This window comes from Antechinus flavipes, chromosome 4, assembly GCF_016432865.1.
Source record: "Antechinus flavipes isolate AdamAnt ecotype Samford, QLD, Australia chromosome 4, AdamAnt_v2, whole genome shotgun sequence".
In the NCBI taxonomy this organism is placed as follows: Eukaryota; Metazoa; Chordata; class Mammalia; order Dasyuromorphia; family Dasyuridae; genus Antechinus; species Antechinus flavipes.
The window spans coordinates 249,482,950-249,500,549 of NC_067401.1; the positions used below are offsets into that span (position 1 = coordinate 249,482,950).

The 17,600-nt window shown below is 33.0% G+C and overlaps 1 protein-coding gene across 3 annotated transcripts in view; it reads left to right on the plus strand.

Moving 5' to 3' along the window:
* SH3BGRL2 (SH3 domain binding glutamate rich protein like 2) overlaps positions 1-14,281 on the plus strand; it is a 94,069-nt gene extending 79,788 nt beyond the window's left edge. For 2 of the 3 annotated variants that reach the window (XM_051997312.1, XM_051997313.1), the window contains exons 3-4: positions 1,512-1,592; positions 12,257-14,281. In XM_051997312.1, the coding sequence (XP_051853272.1) occupies positions 1,512-1,592; positions 12,257-12,268 (93 nt within the window). In that variant the 3' untranslated portion in view covers positions 12,269-14,281. The remainder of the gene's footprint in view (positions 1-1,511; positions 1,593-12,256) is intronic. The other variant, XM_051997314.1, reaches the window with a different exon arrangement.
* The last annotated feature ends 3,319 nt before the right edge of the window (positions 14,282-17,600 follow it).

Consider the following 17,600-nt stretch of genomic DNA (forward strand, 5'->3'; position numbering starts at 1 on the left):
CTTCAGTTTTCTTAATTTGTAAAATAAAAAAGATTTTATTATATGACTTCCAAGTCTCCTTCCAATACTGGAGGAAAGATTTTGTGATCTGATTGCAGCAAAAGAGAAATAGTTTGATAATTGTGGAACTATGTATAGAAGAATTGCATATGTTTAACATATATTGGATTACTTGCTCTCTAAGGGAGGGAGAAAAATTTGGAACACAAGTTTTTTGCAATGGTGAATGTTGAAAACTATCTTTGCATGTATTTTGAAAATAAAAAAAAAAACTATTATTTAAAAAACAGAAATGATTCTTTAGATAATGGTTTTGAAAACTGTAACTTTCCTATTGAATAATTAACACATTTTAAAACAGCATTTTTAGTATTACAAATGCTACCATCATTAAACACACACACACACACACACACACACACACACACACACACACACACACACACACACTTACTTTCTACTTTACCAAGGGAATCCAGAAGCCCTTTTCATACTGTTTCTTAAAAAGAATAGAAAGTGAATGAAATTAAATAAATGAAAAAGACTACTAATGTGCCAAGTACCAGGGCAAGCAATACAAAAGCAAAAACAATCTTTGTAATTTCTCAAGGATCAAACATGCAAGGGGGAAACTAGACAAATTAGGGGTGTGATTTCCAGGGAATAGTGTTTTGATTTGTGAATCAATAGAACTATGAATCTGTCATAGATGAATTGATCAATTTATTTTTTCTGGTATAGCTAATAGTATTGATATTTGTTAGAGAGAGTTGGAAAGTGAGCTTCTGTGTAACATGTCAAGACAATGTGCAAGGTGGAATGTGAAACAGGACTGGAGCATTCTGTATCTAGTGAACTATGGGAGTTCATGCTTGTGCACTCACCAATCATGACAGTATGAGCCTGGGGCCAGTGTTGCAAAGCTTGAATGGATTAAATCACTCAGGGCACAGTCTGAGGCCCTGTTGTCTGTTTGTCCTATTTCATCTGGGGTGGCATGTCAGAAGAAAGTGCATATACCATTTCAGGAAAATTTGCAAGCACTTAGAAATAGTATGGGGTAATTCTTAATTTGAGTTCATGATCTTTTCTTTTCTTTTTTTTTTTTTTTTAAATTAAGAATTGTATTTCAGTATAATTTGTTTCCTTTGTACTTTTATTATTTTATTTTATGCATTTAAAAACATTATTTCAAGTTGTCAATAAAGACAAAGATTAAGAACTTCTTTCTTAAGAAAGCAAGAATGTAGGGGGAAATGAGTGCATTATTGTGTCATTTTCCCTTTTTAATTTATATGACTCTAGACTTTACATTTGTGTGAAAAGAGAAAGGAGGATTTGAAAGCAAAGTAGAATAAAAGCAACAAATTATTTGGGACTTTCCCTAAAAGTAGATACAGATATGTTTTGTTTTTATTTGCATAGACTTTAAGGGATTATGTGTCTAAGACATTAAAAATAACTGTTTGATTTTGTTTCTTTTCTCTTTTTCCCTTATTTTATTTTTTTAGGATTATGACAGCTTTTTTGAATCAAAGGAAAGCAATACAGTCTTTTCATTCTTAGGGCTGAAAGCAAGGTTGCCATCAAAGGTAAATAAACATCTTCTTAATCCCCTTTTGGAATTTGTTCTTCTAAATCCAGGTGAAACATGTGGACTCATTGCTGTCCTACATTTCAGTTTCCATTTTCCCTGCTGATTAACTGATAAGAAATGCATTCAAAACAGTTATGTAATGATAGCTATGGATAGACCATCAGGAATGATTGAGTATAAATCCTACTCCAAAACCATTCCTATCACCATTGCTGGGCCTATTAGTAGCCAATGTCTATCCAGCATGGGTGAGATAGGGAGAACCAGTTTCAGAAAACAAAAATAAAGAGCACAAATTAAAAATAAGTATCGTCCGTACTGCTGGTATAAAGTGATGTTTTGTTTTTCATCATTTGAGTCTCCAGATGGTTGTGGGTGTTTCCCCTACATATGTGTTAAGCAAAAACAAAGCCCACACATACACGTTTTAAAAGTTCTTGGAAGTGTTCTTAATATAAAACAATTGTGTGCTTGTTAAAATTCTAGTATCTATATAAAATTTTTCACAAAAAGATCTTTAGAATGCAAATTTATCTGGAAAGAACTAAAAATATGTGTTGTGGGTTAATAAAAACTGAAAGGTATCTTAGTGGTTATCTAATACACCCTGTATTTGACCAAAACATTTCTTTACCACATCACCAATGAGTCATTCAGTTTATGCTTGAAGACCTTCAATAAGGGAAAATATCAAGTGGGCTAGTTTGACTGAACAAAAAAAAAATATTTGAAGGGGAATAATAATGTATATAAAAGCTCAAAAGTTAGATTAAAGTTAGATTTTTTTCTTTTTCAAAGAAAAGCTAGTAAAATTCGCTATTTTCCTAATTTTTATTTTTGACTGATTTCCTAATTCCTTAATCAAATTTTGTCTCAACATTTTTGAGACTTTCTTTCTTTCTTTTTTTCTTTTTTTTTTTTAAATAATTATAACTTTTTATTGATAGAACCCATGCCTGGCTAAGTTTTTACAACATTATCCCTTGCACTCACTTCTGTTTCGACTTTTCCCCTCCCCCAGATGGCAAGCAGTCCTATACATGTTAAATATGTCATATATATCCTAGATACAATATATGTGTGAGAACTGAACAGTTCTCTTGTTGCACAGGGAAAATTGGATTCAGAAGGTAAAAATAACCCAGGAAGAAAAACAAAAATACAAACAATTTACGTTCATTTCCCAGTGTTCTTTCTTTGGGTGTAGCTGCTTCTGTCCATCATTGATCAATTGAAACTGAGTTAGATCTTCTCTTTGTCGAAGAAATCCACTTCCATCAGAATACATCCTCATACAATATCGTTGTTGAAGTATATAATGATGATCTGGTTCTGCTCATTCCACTTAGCATCAGTTCATGTAAGTCTCTCCAAGCCTCTCTGTATTCATCCTGCTGGTCATTTCTTACAGAACAATAATATTCCATAACATTCATATACCACAATTTACCCAACCATTCTCCAATTGATGGGCATCCATTTGGTTTCCAGTTTCTAGCCACTACAAACAGGGCTGCCACAAACATTTTGGCACATATAGATCCCTTTCCTGTTAGTATCTCTTTTGAGCTGGATCAAAGGGTATGCACAGTTTGATAACTTTTTGAGCATAATTCCAGATTGCTCTCCAGAATGGTTGGATTCGTTCACAGTTCCACCAACAATGCATCAGTGTCCCAGTTTTCCTGCATCCCTTCCAACATTCATCATTATTTTTTCCTGTCAGCTTAGCCAATCTGACAGGTGTGTAGTGGTATCAGAGTTGCCTTAATTTGCATTTCTCTGATCAATAGTGATTTGGAACACTCTTTCATATGAGTGGAATTAGTTTCAGTTTCATCATCTGAAAATTGTCTGTTCATATCCTTTGATAGATTGGGTTTTAAATGCCAAACAGAAGTTTGTATTTGCTTTTAAAGGTATGTAGGAAAGAGAGACATGATCAAACCTGTGCATTAAGAAAAATAATTTTGGTAGCTATATGCAGTACAGATTAGATGGGGGAAAGATTTAATCTAGAAATGCCAATTAAGAGGCCATTGAAGTAGTTCTGGTAAGAGATGTTGTAGACCTGGACTACGGTGATGATCATTTGACTAGAGAGAAAGACACAAGAAATATGGAGGTAGAATAAACAAGATCTGGCAACTAATTGGATATGTGAGGCAAGGGAAAGTGAAAAGTCAGAGATGACTCCAAGGATATACACTTAAGTTACTGAAAAGATGTGTCTCAACAGAAACAGAGAAGTTCAGTTAAGTTTGAGGGAGAAAGATAATGAGTTAGTTCTGTTTTAGATATGTTGTATCCTATTAGAAATGTCTAAAAGACAGACAATGGTGCAAGTCTGGAGCTCAGAAGAAATCAGGTTAGATATAGAGGTACAAGAGTCATCTGCATTTGAGGTGATTTATTAAACCCATGGGAACTAATAAGGTCTGTGAAAGAGTATATTGAGACTGAGCCTTGGAGTATATTGATGTTTAAGAACAAGATATGGATGAAGAACCTCAAAGGAAACTCAATAGTTTATGTTGTGTAGAACAAAAACTGAGAGAACATTGTCAGAAGAACCCAAATAGGAGAGTTTCTAGAAGAGGGGGGTTAACAGCATCAAAAGCATCAGAAAGATCATATAGGGTGAATATTGAGAAAAGGCTGTCTGACTTTGCAATACAAAAATTATCTCAGAGGCCGATTTCTGTTGAGTGATGAAGTTGTAAGGAATTGAAAAATGGAAGAAAGAAGGGGAAGTAGAGATAACAAGAGAAGAAAACTTTCTGTAGGACTTTAACTTTGAAAGGGAAGAGAAATAGAAAACAATAATAGCTTGTGGCAATATTAGAGGCATGAGTTTTTTTTTTTTTTTTTTTTTTAAATCATGCAGATCAGGGCATTTTTTTTTTTTGCATCAAGGAAGGAAAGATTAAAGATGAGAGAGAGGGATGGAGGGAATGAATTTTAGGAGCCAATCAGAACAAGTTTATCCTTTTTATATTTCAATACTTTTGATAACTTAAGACAACTAACACATTCCCTCCCCACCTTTCCTCACCAGCTGTTGCCTTTTCAAGCTGCTATCCCTAATTCCTTCTGCATAAAGTCAAACCATTTCATGATCCTGGTCACTCTTTTTTGAATGATTTCTATTATTTTACATCTTTGCTAAAATATGCTCCAACATGACTAACCTAACTAGGACAGAATATGAAGACTCATTGCCTCCTTATGCTGGACACTAAGGTTCTCTTAATGCCGCCTAGGAAAACATTAGATTTTATTTTTTACTATCATGCCACATTGATGATGCCACTTATTTCACTTTCACCCCAAGACCTTTGTCATAGGAACTATTTTACAGTGATTATAAACTTGCTATTTTGAACCTAAGTTCAAATTTTATATTTATTTCAATTAAATTTTATTTTATTAGAGTAACTTCATTGTTCTGGCTTGTTAAGAATTTTTTGGACCTTTTTTTTTTTTTTTTTTTTTTTTTGGATATATCTTCTGTTTTTTCCATCTTCTCAAAGTCAGAACAGGAGTCCAACAAAAGTCTGGAGAAAGGGAAATAAGATTTTTCAGGCAGTGTCAAAAGGAAGCTTCCCTCAGTCCTTTTGCCTAACTATCCCATTACTAGTCCATATTGCTCTACCTTGTCACTTATTTGCATCTCTGACTTTGTTAAATGCTTTGATAAAATCTGGGGAAACTTTTTCCTGCATTCCTGTGACACTGATGTTTTTGATATGTGGTTTACTGGGGTTATCTTTTCTTCTTTGTCAAAAAGGAAAAGGAAGTTAGTGTGTTATAACCTGTTATTGATGAAGCCATATTCCTTTTAGTGATCACTGCTTCTTTTTTAAGTGTTCATACACATACACTATCCTCTTAATACTGTCTTAAAGAATTTTTCAGGGAATAAAAATCAAGCTTCCTTGTTTATAATTTCCATGTCCCTGTTTCCTCTCTCTCTCTCTCTCTTTTTAAAAAAGGATATTTGTCCTTCCCTAGATCTATAGCATTTTTCCTATTCTTTAAAATGTTTCAAAAACCATTCTTGGCAATTCAGTAATCTAGGATGTACTTCATCCAGACCTGATGACTTGAATTTAATGAAGATAGTTTGATACTGTCAAATAATATGCTCATTTATTTTGGGCTTCTGTATTTTGCTCACCAATTTTATTCTTTCCTTCCCAGGCCTTTGAAGAAAATAAAAGAGAAGCAAAATATGATTTGAATAATTTAGCCTATTTAGTCATCCTTTTTCACCTTCCTGTCCATCTTGAATAGTAGTTCAATCCATTGATGATTTTTTTTCTTGCTCCGAACATAGCTGAAAATCAAGAAAAAAAAAATTGTCCCCAGTAATTAAGATGCTCCTGACCCAATTTTTAAAAGACCATGTGTCATTTTCCTTCATTTCCTCCATTATTATGATCACCATATAAATTGTTCTTTAGAATTTATTCTGTATCAATTCATACAAGTCTTCCAAGTTTTTTGAAACTCTTCTTATTTGTCATTGATTAAATTATAATGATATAAAATTTAATTATTAAGAATTTTCCATCTTTCCTTCAAAAATATTAAACCATTGAATTAGGCTTGTCCTTTTTCTGAACCTTCCAAAAAGTGTTCTTGTAAGAATTTGCAGGGTTTTTTTTTTTTTTTCTATCACAAATTCTCTGACTGAGTATTCACTTTCCCAAAGGTTGCAGGTTACCTATAGGTTATAGTCACGTTTTCCTTTGAGAATATACAGGACACAAAGATAAATGGGTCCAGTGACTCTCGTTGCTCATTAAGTTCTATCAAAAGTTATGAGCACTTATTACTCTTGGTTTTCCTTTTCCTGAAAGACAAAAGGAATGTGTAATTATTTAGAAATTATAAAGGCTATTTTCAAGAAATTCAATATCAGATACATTGTTGTTAAAAATTATCTAGCAAATTAAAAGAAATTGGAAATTTATATTGGCGTTTTAACTTATGACCATAATATTGAACACTATTTTAGGCCAACAGAAGTTTGAGTAGGTAAAGGAAAAAGAAGTATGACTATTTTATTTCTCTGAAATTTCAACCATTTTATTTTGTGACATTTTCCAATCTGGTGTATGAAATAGTTCTGATACTGACATGAATCTTTATTTTTTGAGTGAACTATTCATGATCCTGAGGATTAATAAATACTATATCATACTTTATTTTTACATAAAGGATGTACGTCTTGTCTTCAGAAAAAAAAAATCACCTTTTCTTCCTACATAACTGATCATTTTTATATTAAGTGATTTTCATTTTGCCTTTTGTCTCCATTTGGAAATCTTTCATAGTAGTAATTTCTAGGCAATAAGAGACAATAGAATAAATCATTATTATACTATGTTAGAATAAGTGTATTGAATTCTAAGATATACTGAGTGGAGATGGGATCAAAACGATTCCATGAATCACCAAAATTGACAGAATTGGCTTCTTCAGAAACTTTAGTATGACTCATTAATCAAGCCCATTGCAAGGTAATTAAGATAAAATGCAGCAGGATATGCCAATTGGAAGTGACACTGATTTCTCTTTTTATGTATGCAGAGGCATCTAGCTGTCTGAAAGTTACAACCCTCAAATACATTTACTTGTGGAGTTTTAGAATTGCTTCCTGGAACATTTTGTAAAACATTAAGAAAAGAAAATGAAAACTTCAATTCAGTGATGTGATTTAGTGTATATTTATTAACTACCTACTATGGATAGAGAATTAGCCTTGTAGCTGGGAGAACCTGGATTCCTGATGTATGCAAACTCTGTGATCCCGAACAAATTTCTTAAACTCTCAATACACTAGGAATGTTTCTTAGGAATATAAATATTTTTAAGTAAAATTTTTTCTGATTAAAAAAAAAGTTCTTTCTTTCTCTGTCTCCCACCTCCTCATACACCCCCCTATCAGGCAAAACAAAATAAGAATAAAAACCAAACTCCCTCATTAGAATCTGAGATTGTTAAGTTACAAGGAGATTGCCAATCTTCAGTGATAGGAAGTTTCACAAATCTGAGAGTTTTTTTTCACAAATGAAATCATTATATCCAGTCCCTAGCTAACATATTTTTCAAAAATTCTAGAATTTTGTTTAAACTTTATCACATCCTTTAAATATTTCTATTTCTGTGTACATTTTACAATGAACATGTTAGCATGGTAGCACACACATATATAATAAACAAATATACATATATTAGTGGTACATGCTCAGAATTTTTTACTGATATTTATGATCCCAAAGAGTTTGAAGATCTTTGTATTAGAGGAAATACTGTGTATGCATATAAATAAAAAAATAATCTGAGAAGAGAGAGAGCAGTAACTATTAGGGGCATCAGAAAAGGATGCCCTTTAGAAGGTGGCACCTAAGGTGAGCGTTGAAGGCCCTAATGATGTTAAGAGGGTAACAAGAGACAGTGCTAGGGGATGGTGTTAACAAAGGCACACAGATGAGAAAAACAGCATCTGGGCCAGTTTTTCTAGTGCATGGACTAAAATGTGGAAGGGAGTCATGTGAAATGTGTCCAAAAGGAGCCTGGGGTCAAATTGTGAAGGGTTTTAAATGCTGACCTTATAGGATGATATTTTGTCCTGAAAGGGATAGGAATCTACTGAAGATCAGTGAGTGGATATTGTGGAGGGGAAGAAAGTTCTTTTACAAAAAATATTTCAATCCAATTCATTTAGTTCATACAGAGAGCTATGAAAGCACAGAAAACCCCCCTGGCACTGTCTTTTTGCCTCTTAGCTGAGGTAGTTAGGTGGTACAGCATATAGAACACTGAGCCTGAAGTTAGAACTATTTGTGTTAAAATCCAGCCTCAGACACTAACTAGCTATGTATCACCCTAACTTCTGCTTCAATTTCCTCAACTGTAAAATGGAGATAATAACTACTTCCAGAGTTGTTGTGAAGATCCAATGAAATAATGTCTGTAAAGTTCTCAGTATGGTGTGAAGCACAGAGAAGGAGCTTAATAAATACTGGTTCATTTCCCTCATCCCCCTGATCAGGAATATACAATACCTTCGATATTTATTGGGAGGCAGTGTGAAATAATGGAAAGGGCACTGAGTGTGCACTTGGAAGCACCTGGAGTCCTATATTTTCCTAAATGACTTACTGGCTGTTTGATATGGGCATGTCACTGAATCTTTTTGCACCTCATCTGTAAAGTTAAGTAAATAAGACACTGTATACTTTAAAGCACTTTACAAAAGGGAGTTTCCATTAACCTAGGGACACTCCTTTTAGATTTAGTATATTGCTCTAGAAAGAACACTGGCTCTAGATTCAGAAGACCTAGATTCAAATCCCAATTTTGATATTTACTATCTCTGTGACTTTGGAAGAATTGCTCTCTGAGGGTCTTAGTTTTCTCATCTGTAAAATGAAATGATTGGTATCTGAAGTGAAATGATATGACCTCTGAAGTTCCTTTGAGCTCTAGATTTATAATCTTACATCAATTTCATCCGTAAAATGAAAGCAATGACTTTCAGAAGTCCCTTCTAACTCTATGATTCTATAATCTAAAATCATTTAATTTCTTTAGACCTTGATTTCCTTAACTGTAAAATGAGGGAATTGACTTTATTGCCTTTTCTGAATTGAGTGCTGTGATTCATTTTGGGCCATTTTGACCATAGGGACTTAGGCCAGACCTTGGATTTCTGTCAAAACTAGCCCGGCTAGTGGTTAGAGTAGCAACTCTACTCCAGTGATTTTCATGTATCATGCTGACAGTAGAACTTTGAAGTATATAATTATTGGCATCTCCAAATAGGGACATCCTTTCCTTTATAGAAATTCACTCATTGGTTTAAGCTTTCATAAATTAAGACAGAAATTCACTTTGCAGAAGTGTATCTGCCCAAACTTAACTGACTTCTGTCCCTGCCACTATTACCAGCTGAAGAGTTCAGCTTTAATTCTTTGTCTCAAGTTAGCCCCATCAACTACTCATGGCACCACCCCAGGAGCAAGGAGCCTTGTCTTAAACTCCTGCCTTAGTGATAAATTAGAGGCACAAAACATTCTAACCTCATATTGTTCATGCCCATGTAGGCCTGAGATAAATATTTGTTGAATTGAATAATGAGGCTATCAGCCAGTAACATCAAATAAATCAAAACAAATTGAACATGAAGTTGAGCAGATTTTTTTGGTTGGGTATAGTGTGTTAATCAGACATTAGTTTCTTTTAGCAAGGTCCAATTTGAAACAAATATTAGAGTTGAACTTTGTTGCCTCTTACAATGTGAAAGACAATTGTAAGGAAGAACACTATAAATATCTTCCAAGTACTTGAAGGCTATCATGAAAAGGAGGTATAGCTCTGTTTGGTCACAGAGGATAGAAAGAAGAACAGTGGATGAAAGTGGTAGAGAATCATATTTTCACTTGACCTAAGGAAAACCTTAATAATTAGAACTATCCCATAGTAAAATGTGCCCTGAGTTCCCCTTCTCTGGTTTCGTCAAACATAAGCTTGTTAAGTAATTTTTAAAATTTTTGTAGACGGAATTCTTGCAACAAAACAAAAGTTGGACTAGGTGATTGCTGAGAGCACCTTTACAAATCCTGATATTCTGTGATTCTGTATTCTGAGGATATTATTAAGTCAAGTCAACTAGCTAAACCTTGGGGATACAAAGTAAACAAAAAGAAAAACAGCGCCAGTTTTCAAGGACCTTACCTTTTAATGGGTGAGACAATATATAAAAAGGAACTGGCAAAGCAGTGGTAGATGATATTGACTCAGGAGCAAAGTGATAAATGGTGGTTGAAGTGATAAATTAGGGATGAAGAATGGCAAGATCTAGGCCCTTCCTCAAAATGGAAATTCCAGAAAATATTCACCAATAAGAAATGATGGCAGAGGTGCCATTATAATTGTCATAATTCCTGTAATCATGACCAGTAAGTTAAAATGATGAAAAAAGCAAAAACAAAAACAAAATTACACAATTTCATTTGCATATAAAATTAGAATTAGTAAGTGATCTGAAGTTGGGTAATAGAACAATGAATGAGTAGTATACAGTAAAACACACATTCAGCCTGCTAGTTTTTTTTTTTTTTAATTTTCTTTTAAATGCAGTACAATTGTTTATATTTTTTTTTAGTATTATTGATACTTTATAGAAAACATGTCTTCTTTCCCTTTACATTTGCTTTTAAAAATCTCTTTTGTTTTAGATTTATGTAAGGTTATTTATATATATATACACACACACACACACACACACACACACACACACACACATACACATATTTAGGTGACAAAAATTTTCCAGAATATTATTTTCTGCTTCTTTATGAAAGCCAAATAGAAAAGAGAATTAATGGAAATTTATTTTTATAGGAGTGATGAAATATATTTATTCCATTAAGCTCGGATATCTGTCAAGTGGTTCTAAAAATGTCTCTCTTCTTTCCTAGCAGTCTGTGTAACCTTGTCACTAAGTGTTAAAGCCACAAAAAGTACCTAATTTTCACTTTCCAAGCCTTTCAGTAGGAGAGAAATTTTTACATCTCCAATGAAAGATAAATGAAAAAGAAAAAAAAAAAAAGGAAACAACAACAAAAAACTGACCTATATCTTATTTACTAAAGTAGGCTTTGACATCCAGACTTAAATAAGAAAGTTCCTTCTCCAAAAATTGCCTTCTCATTAAAATCCTACTTCAGGTTTGGATACCATTAATCAGAACACTTGGATTAACAGATGGTTCATAAAGTAAGATACTATGGGAGGTCCTATTGTAGTTTGAGGCCCTGAAGATACATTAACATCTATGAAGAAAAATCTCTGGAAAGGACTTGTATCATGGAACATAGGGATGGCACATTTAATGAGGACAAACATTTTTCTATGTTTCCCAATAGGATATATAAGTTCTTTGAGGGAGTGTATTGAATTGTTTTTGATTTCATAGTTAGTACTTGGTACTTTTTTTTCTTTGGATCTGGATCTTAATTTCATTCTTTTCACCTGGAGCCCTTCCCTGCTTTAGAAACTTCCTGTACTGATACAAATCAATAACTCATCTGTATCTTGGAACCTTAGATGTCTGAGCCACTGAGAGTTTGTCACTTGCCTAGGATCACATAGCTGGTATATGTCATTATTCTATACATTAAGGCTTGCCTTCTCTGTAGTATAATTATTTACTCATTAATAGGAAACATGAACTGGGATTAAGCCATTTGGAGACAGGTTAATTTTATCTCAATGAGTTTATTGAATTACAGTTTGTTTAATTGAATTGAATTGTTATTATGTTTCTGCTGTTTTTCTTTTCTTTCCTCTTGGTTACAAAACTCAACTTTTAACTCATGTATCAGTTTATAGAATATAAGCTTCTTAAGGTCAAAAACTGTTTAATTCTTGTCTCTGTAGGCACATTGCCTGGCACACAGCACTAAATAAGTTCTTATTGATTAATTTATCATTTTTTTGTTCAAGGCAACATTTCCTTCCATGAAAAGTTGTTGCCAATGTCACAGAAAAAATAGTGGGTTGGAGATAGAAAAATATTGTTTTGCATTTCAATAGAATATGACAAATCATGGTTCTCTATGTTTTCTTTCTTATCACATCTAGGCAGAGCCCTAAGAGTGGAAAGGAAAATACGAAGGCAGAAGCACATTTGGAAGAACAAGAGAAGTGTTCAGCAAACAGCCGCTTACCTAATAGATCACTGTGATAAAAGCTACTTGCAACATCAGCACTTTGCTTGCCACTGAAGAAATGCTTTCCAAAGATGTGGGACCACTGGGCATTACAAAAATCTATAAATCAAATTGGTCATATGGTGGATTGTTCCTTATTTCCTGATTTACCTACATTTGATGAGCTGTCTTGGGGGAGTCTTTTATTGGGTACTCATAGTCTTGCTTCATAGTTTCAAAGTTGTGGATGGTAGTCAGCAGATGATAAATGTAGTATCCCTGTGCTATTGCAGTATATACCCATGTTAGTTAGACATGCTTTCCTTTAAGCTAATGCTGCCCAGATCATGTTCTTGAAATTAGTTTATTAGGAATTTGCATGTCTTGAGCCAGAAAAGGGGCAGGGGAAAATGATGCTTAGAACAAGCAGGGTGATGAAGAAAAATATCTCATAACTAGGAATGATGATATTTCTTCTATTTGTAAATATCACATAAATATAACTTGATGTTACAGCCTACTTACCGTTATAGGAGCTCTTCAAACATATAAGTGAAACATATAAGCGACTTGAATTGAGAAAAATCTTCCTAGAGTATTGAAAACTCTAATGATATTTTGGAAAGTATCTGGGGTTTTTTTTTCTTTCTCCTTAGAAAACTTTTCCACTTAAATGCCATAAGATGCTTGACAGAGATATTTTAAATTGTTAAGGCCATGCACTAATTTAATCAAAACTTAATAAGAAAATTGTTTGAGTTACATCTGAAAGTTTTGTGACTACAGAGATGTATTACATGTGTGTATGTGCATATATGTATATATACACACACATATCTATATGTATATCCCACACATATATTTTTAGTGTACCCCTCTCCAATAGCTACTTATTGTCTCTTGTAAAAGGATTATATTTTTTGAAAAGGGAGCTCTTGGTTAGATATATTTTGTGTACCCACTGATGAGTAATATTAAATGATACTAATACCTCTGCATAAGTGAATATTTCTTTCTATGTAACCTTTCCTTTAACCTTGCTTCTCCTAAGCCCTATGCTAACTTTAATCTTTTAAAAATTTAAACATTTCAACTTAATGCATATAAATACAGTTTTCCTACTAATCCTGCCTTCAAGGATAAATTTGCAGACTATGATTTACAACCAAATTACTTTATGGCATACAGTATCCTTTCCCTCCCACTTGAAGCAGCTAACTATAAACTTTGTTAGGTGATTCTCCCATTTGGACAGGTGTGCTTTTCTGCATCTTAAGTGTTTTTAGTGCAAACAATTTGTATTTTTATAGTATGTGATAGCTAAATATGGGACTTGGGCACGTTCTTTGCATAAGACATCTCAGAGCACCCTTGAAAAACTCCTTGATGTGCATACAGACACACACATACACACATACTCACATATACATGTACAACAATATCTGAGCTATTAGTCCCAGAGAACTGACACAACTGGAATTTCAGCAGGAAGTTTATACAAAATTGAAAGAACAGCTGAAATGCCCACAAGTCTGTTTCAAAAGTCCTTGAACAATTTATTCAATGGGGAAGCATTTCATTGTGAAAATTAAAACAAAATCTCAGACCAGATATTTTTAGTCCAACACTTTAACCAAAAAAAGAAAAAAAAATACAATATTAATTTCTATTCCATAAAAACCGGAGACTTGATCCAGGATCTATCCAAAGAAAAAGTTAGTTAGGAAGCTTGCATGTCATTGGTTGTTTGGCAATGGGTAGGGTAAAGGTCAGATCCTATTATTGTGAATTCCAAGGGCTTGTCCAGGAATTTTGTGTAATTGAGTATTGATTGAATATATGAGCCTTGTGCTGCAATTTTGAAACTGTTATGAAGAGATTTCTATTGTATGTGATAGAATTTAATACATATTCCATTTCATTAAACTTTGCAAACAACAACAAAGTTGAACTTGAAGGATAAGGGTGAGTTTGGATTCTTGGAACAATGAGACCAGTGACATATATCCTGAAAAAAACAGTGCCCAGATTGGCTGTTTGCCTTATGAATTCCTAATTTCCCATTGTAAATCTTTCATCTTTATGATAAATGAGTGTTTGTTTTTCTGAATTCATTTGACATGCAACATCCATCCTTTGTCAGTTAAATAATAAAAGTAGAGCAGGCAATGCATTAATTCCAATGAATAATTAATTTTGGAAGTATGTTATTTATATTAGGACCAATGGATGAACATACTGTTTTAGGGTACTGCATATTACCTGAACATTGTGTCTATGCAATAGTTATTTATTTCATTGTCCAGGCCTAATCAAACTACTGAATAACATACTGATAATGATCTTCTTTCTCTTTCAATTAAATTTAATACTTTTTTTTTTTTTTAAAGCACATACTATATACAAAGGACTAATCTAAATTTGAGTGGTCCCTGCTCTGAAGGAGTTTATAGTCCAATACAGGAATAAAATACATTTATAAATATTTTTATAAAGGTAGATACTGTTAAGGGCAGAAGTAGGATTAAGCTATATGAAGTACTATAAGAAATGTGAGAAATAAATGAACCTGCTTTAATGAAGAAGTCAATTAAGTCTTCACCAAGGAAGGGGCACTTGAGCTGTCCCTTAAAGAAAGAGATATCTTTTGATACAACTTTCATGTGGATGAAATACTTTAATTATTATGGGATTATGGTGGCCAGTGTCTTAAAAACCAAGTTTGGGGAGGAATTATGATTATGGGAACTATAGTTACAAACTTTAAATGTTAGTTCAGTCATTCTCTTGTGAGTTCCTATTGGAAATGGTTTTAGGGCAAAAATCAAATTCTGTGACTTTTAATCAGAGTCTTTTGTTGCTTCCAGAAGGTTTTACAGTATAAATTATTTAGGGAAGGAAATTTTTATTTTTTCAGGTTTTAAATGTTATAATATATCAGATATCAAAATAGACAAGAATTATCTTTGATTCCAAAACAGTTTTCAGAATTTTTTAAAATAAAAAAATTCCAGTGTGACATCTATAGTTTAATATTTTCTTTTTTTAAGACTTTAAAAATATAGCAAAGTAAACTGACTATATATTCCCTTTAGAGAAAACAACAGATTTTGTTTTTACTTTTTTTTACAAGTGTTTTTCATTTTGCTGTCACTCTGCATATTGCATTGTAGCTCCTCTTATGATTTTGTCTTTTGTTTATCTGCTCATAACATAAGTTGCATACCTGGTTGTAAATCTAACAGCAAAAGAATGTATGTGAGTCGCTTTAAAGCATTTACTGAAATTGGGGTGTTCCCCTGCCAACAATTTTCCACACCTATACCACCTTTGTATGATTTTCTTTACAAAGCAAAACTTCCTGCTTAAGTATAGTTGTCTGCCTTATTTCAGCTGTTCACATGCATGTAGTAGTCTAAATACTAAAGACTCTGCTTATAACCAGTATAATAAAAGGAGTAGCCAGTGAATAGGACCCTGGGGAAAAAAGTTTATCAGATAGAAAACCATCAGTCAATACAGCACAAAGCAGCAGCAATTGTATCAGCTCCTCTGTTTTTAGATTAGTGAATCCTTGCCTGCCTGAGCACATACATGCTGCATAGTTGATGAGTTAAAAGTAGAGGATAAAATTCTGGGCTTAGACTTTGGCCTGACACTACTAAATGAGACTGGATGTATTATTAATCTGTACATTCCTAAGGCAATTCCTAGGATTTCTCTAAGTATATAATATATAAGTCATTGGGGATTTTGATCTGTAGAAGCAGAGGGAGTTCCTAGACTGATGAAATCGTACATCCTTACATATCTGGGTAGCAGAGAAAAAAAGAAATCTTAGCTTGTATGGAGATAAGTAGTACCTTTTGTTCAACATGTCACTTTAAAGGTAACAGTACCTGAAATTCATCTATCACTAATTCCAGTTACTGATATTGGTCCATTACATTTTTTCATTGTATTGTGGTGCATTGGAAACAACCCTTAACTGCACGAATCACTTAACCCCATGGGTCTCAGTTTCCTCATTTGCAAAATGAGGAGATTGGATCAGATGATTTTTAGATATCCTTTTCACCTCTATATGATCTTATGATCTTACCAGTCAACAAGTAAATATATTAAGGCAGCTTTGGAAACACAGTGATGAGTCAGGAAGATTAGAATTTGAATCCTGCCTTAAACACTTATTAGCTGTATGACTTATTACTTATATATATAAATCACTTAGTCTCTTTGACACACTTTCCTCATCTATAAAATGGAAATAGTATTAGCATGTTCCTCATGAAGTGCTTATAAGACTTATAAGCATGTAAACTGTTTCTCCAACCTTAAAGTATTGTATAAATACCAGCTAGATACTAGTTATTACATGTTGGTTGCTAGAGATAACAGACAAAAAAATGAAACAATATTAGTGACCATGTATTTTAATGGGAATAAATCTTGAAAGCAGGAGAAGGAGGTTGGGGAAGTTTTAAGACTGTCATGTTTTTACTATGTCCAAATCAAAGAAGAGGAAGGAACTAACCAAAAGGCTATTGCTGTTAGAGGAGAAATAATTCTTCATTCAATTTGTATTATAGGTGCTAAATAGAACTATCACAATGCAGAAATTATAGGAGTAATTAGAAGTTTTATTATGCTTCAGCATTGTTTCAGGATTCAGAAAAATAACTGAGCAAAGAATGAAGTTTCTGACAAAGACATTATAGAGAAAAATTATATCAGAAAAAGTTTGGGTTTGTTTATTTATTTATTTAAACATAGCCTTTTATGCCATAAAGATCACAGAGACATAGTCAAATATTCTTTATCTCATGCTTTCTTCAATTAAGGTTGAACAAACTAAGAAGTAAAGAGACAAAGTTATAGATTTAAATGCTTAGTTTACAAAATCCTACATTTCCAAAACTATTAAGGCTACATTCTAAAGAGGTCTTAATGGACTAATTGAAGGGAGAAATTTACATGTAACAAAAATAACCAAAGGTTCAACATCAGGGAAATTGTTCCAAGGTTTGAGTTAGCTAAATCACTTGTCAGATTTTGAAATTTTTTGTAATTATGTTATTCCCTTCATCCTCTTCTTTTGGTTTCTTATCTCAGGAATATAAAAAAGTCTTCCTTTATTACTGTCATCCATGAATTAGATTTTAGCTAAATGAGTTTAGTAAGAACAGGAATAAGTTTGTTAGCCAAATGATTCAACAGTAATGACATAAAATTCAATAAAAGGGAATAAAAAATTCTCAATTTATTAATGATAATAA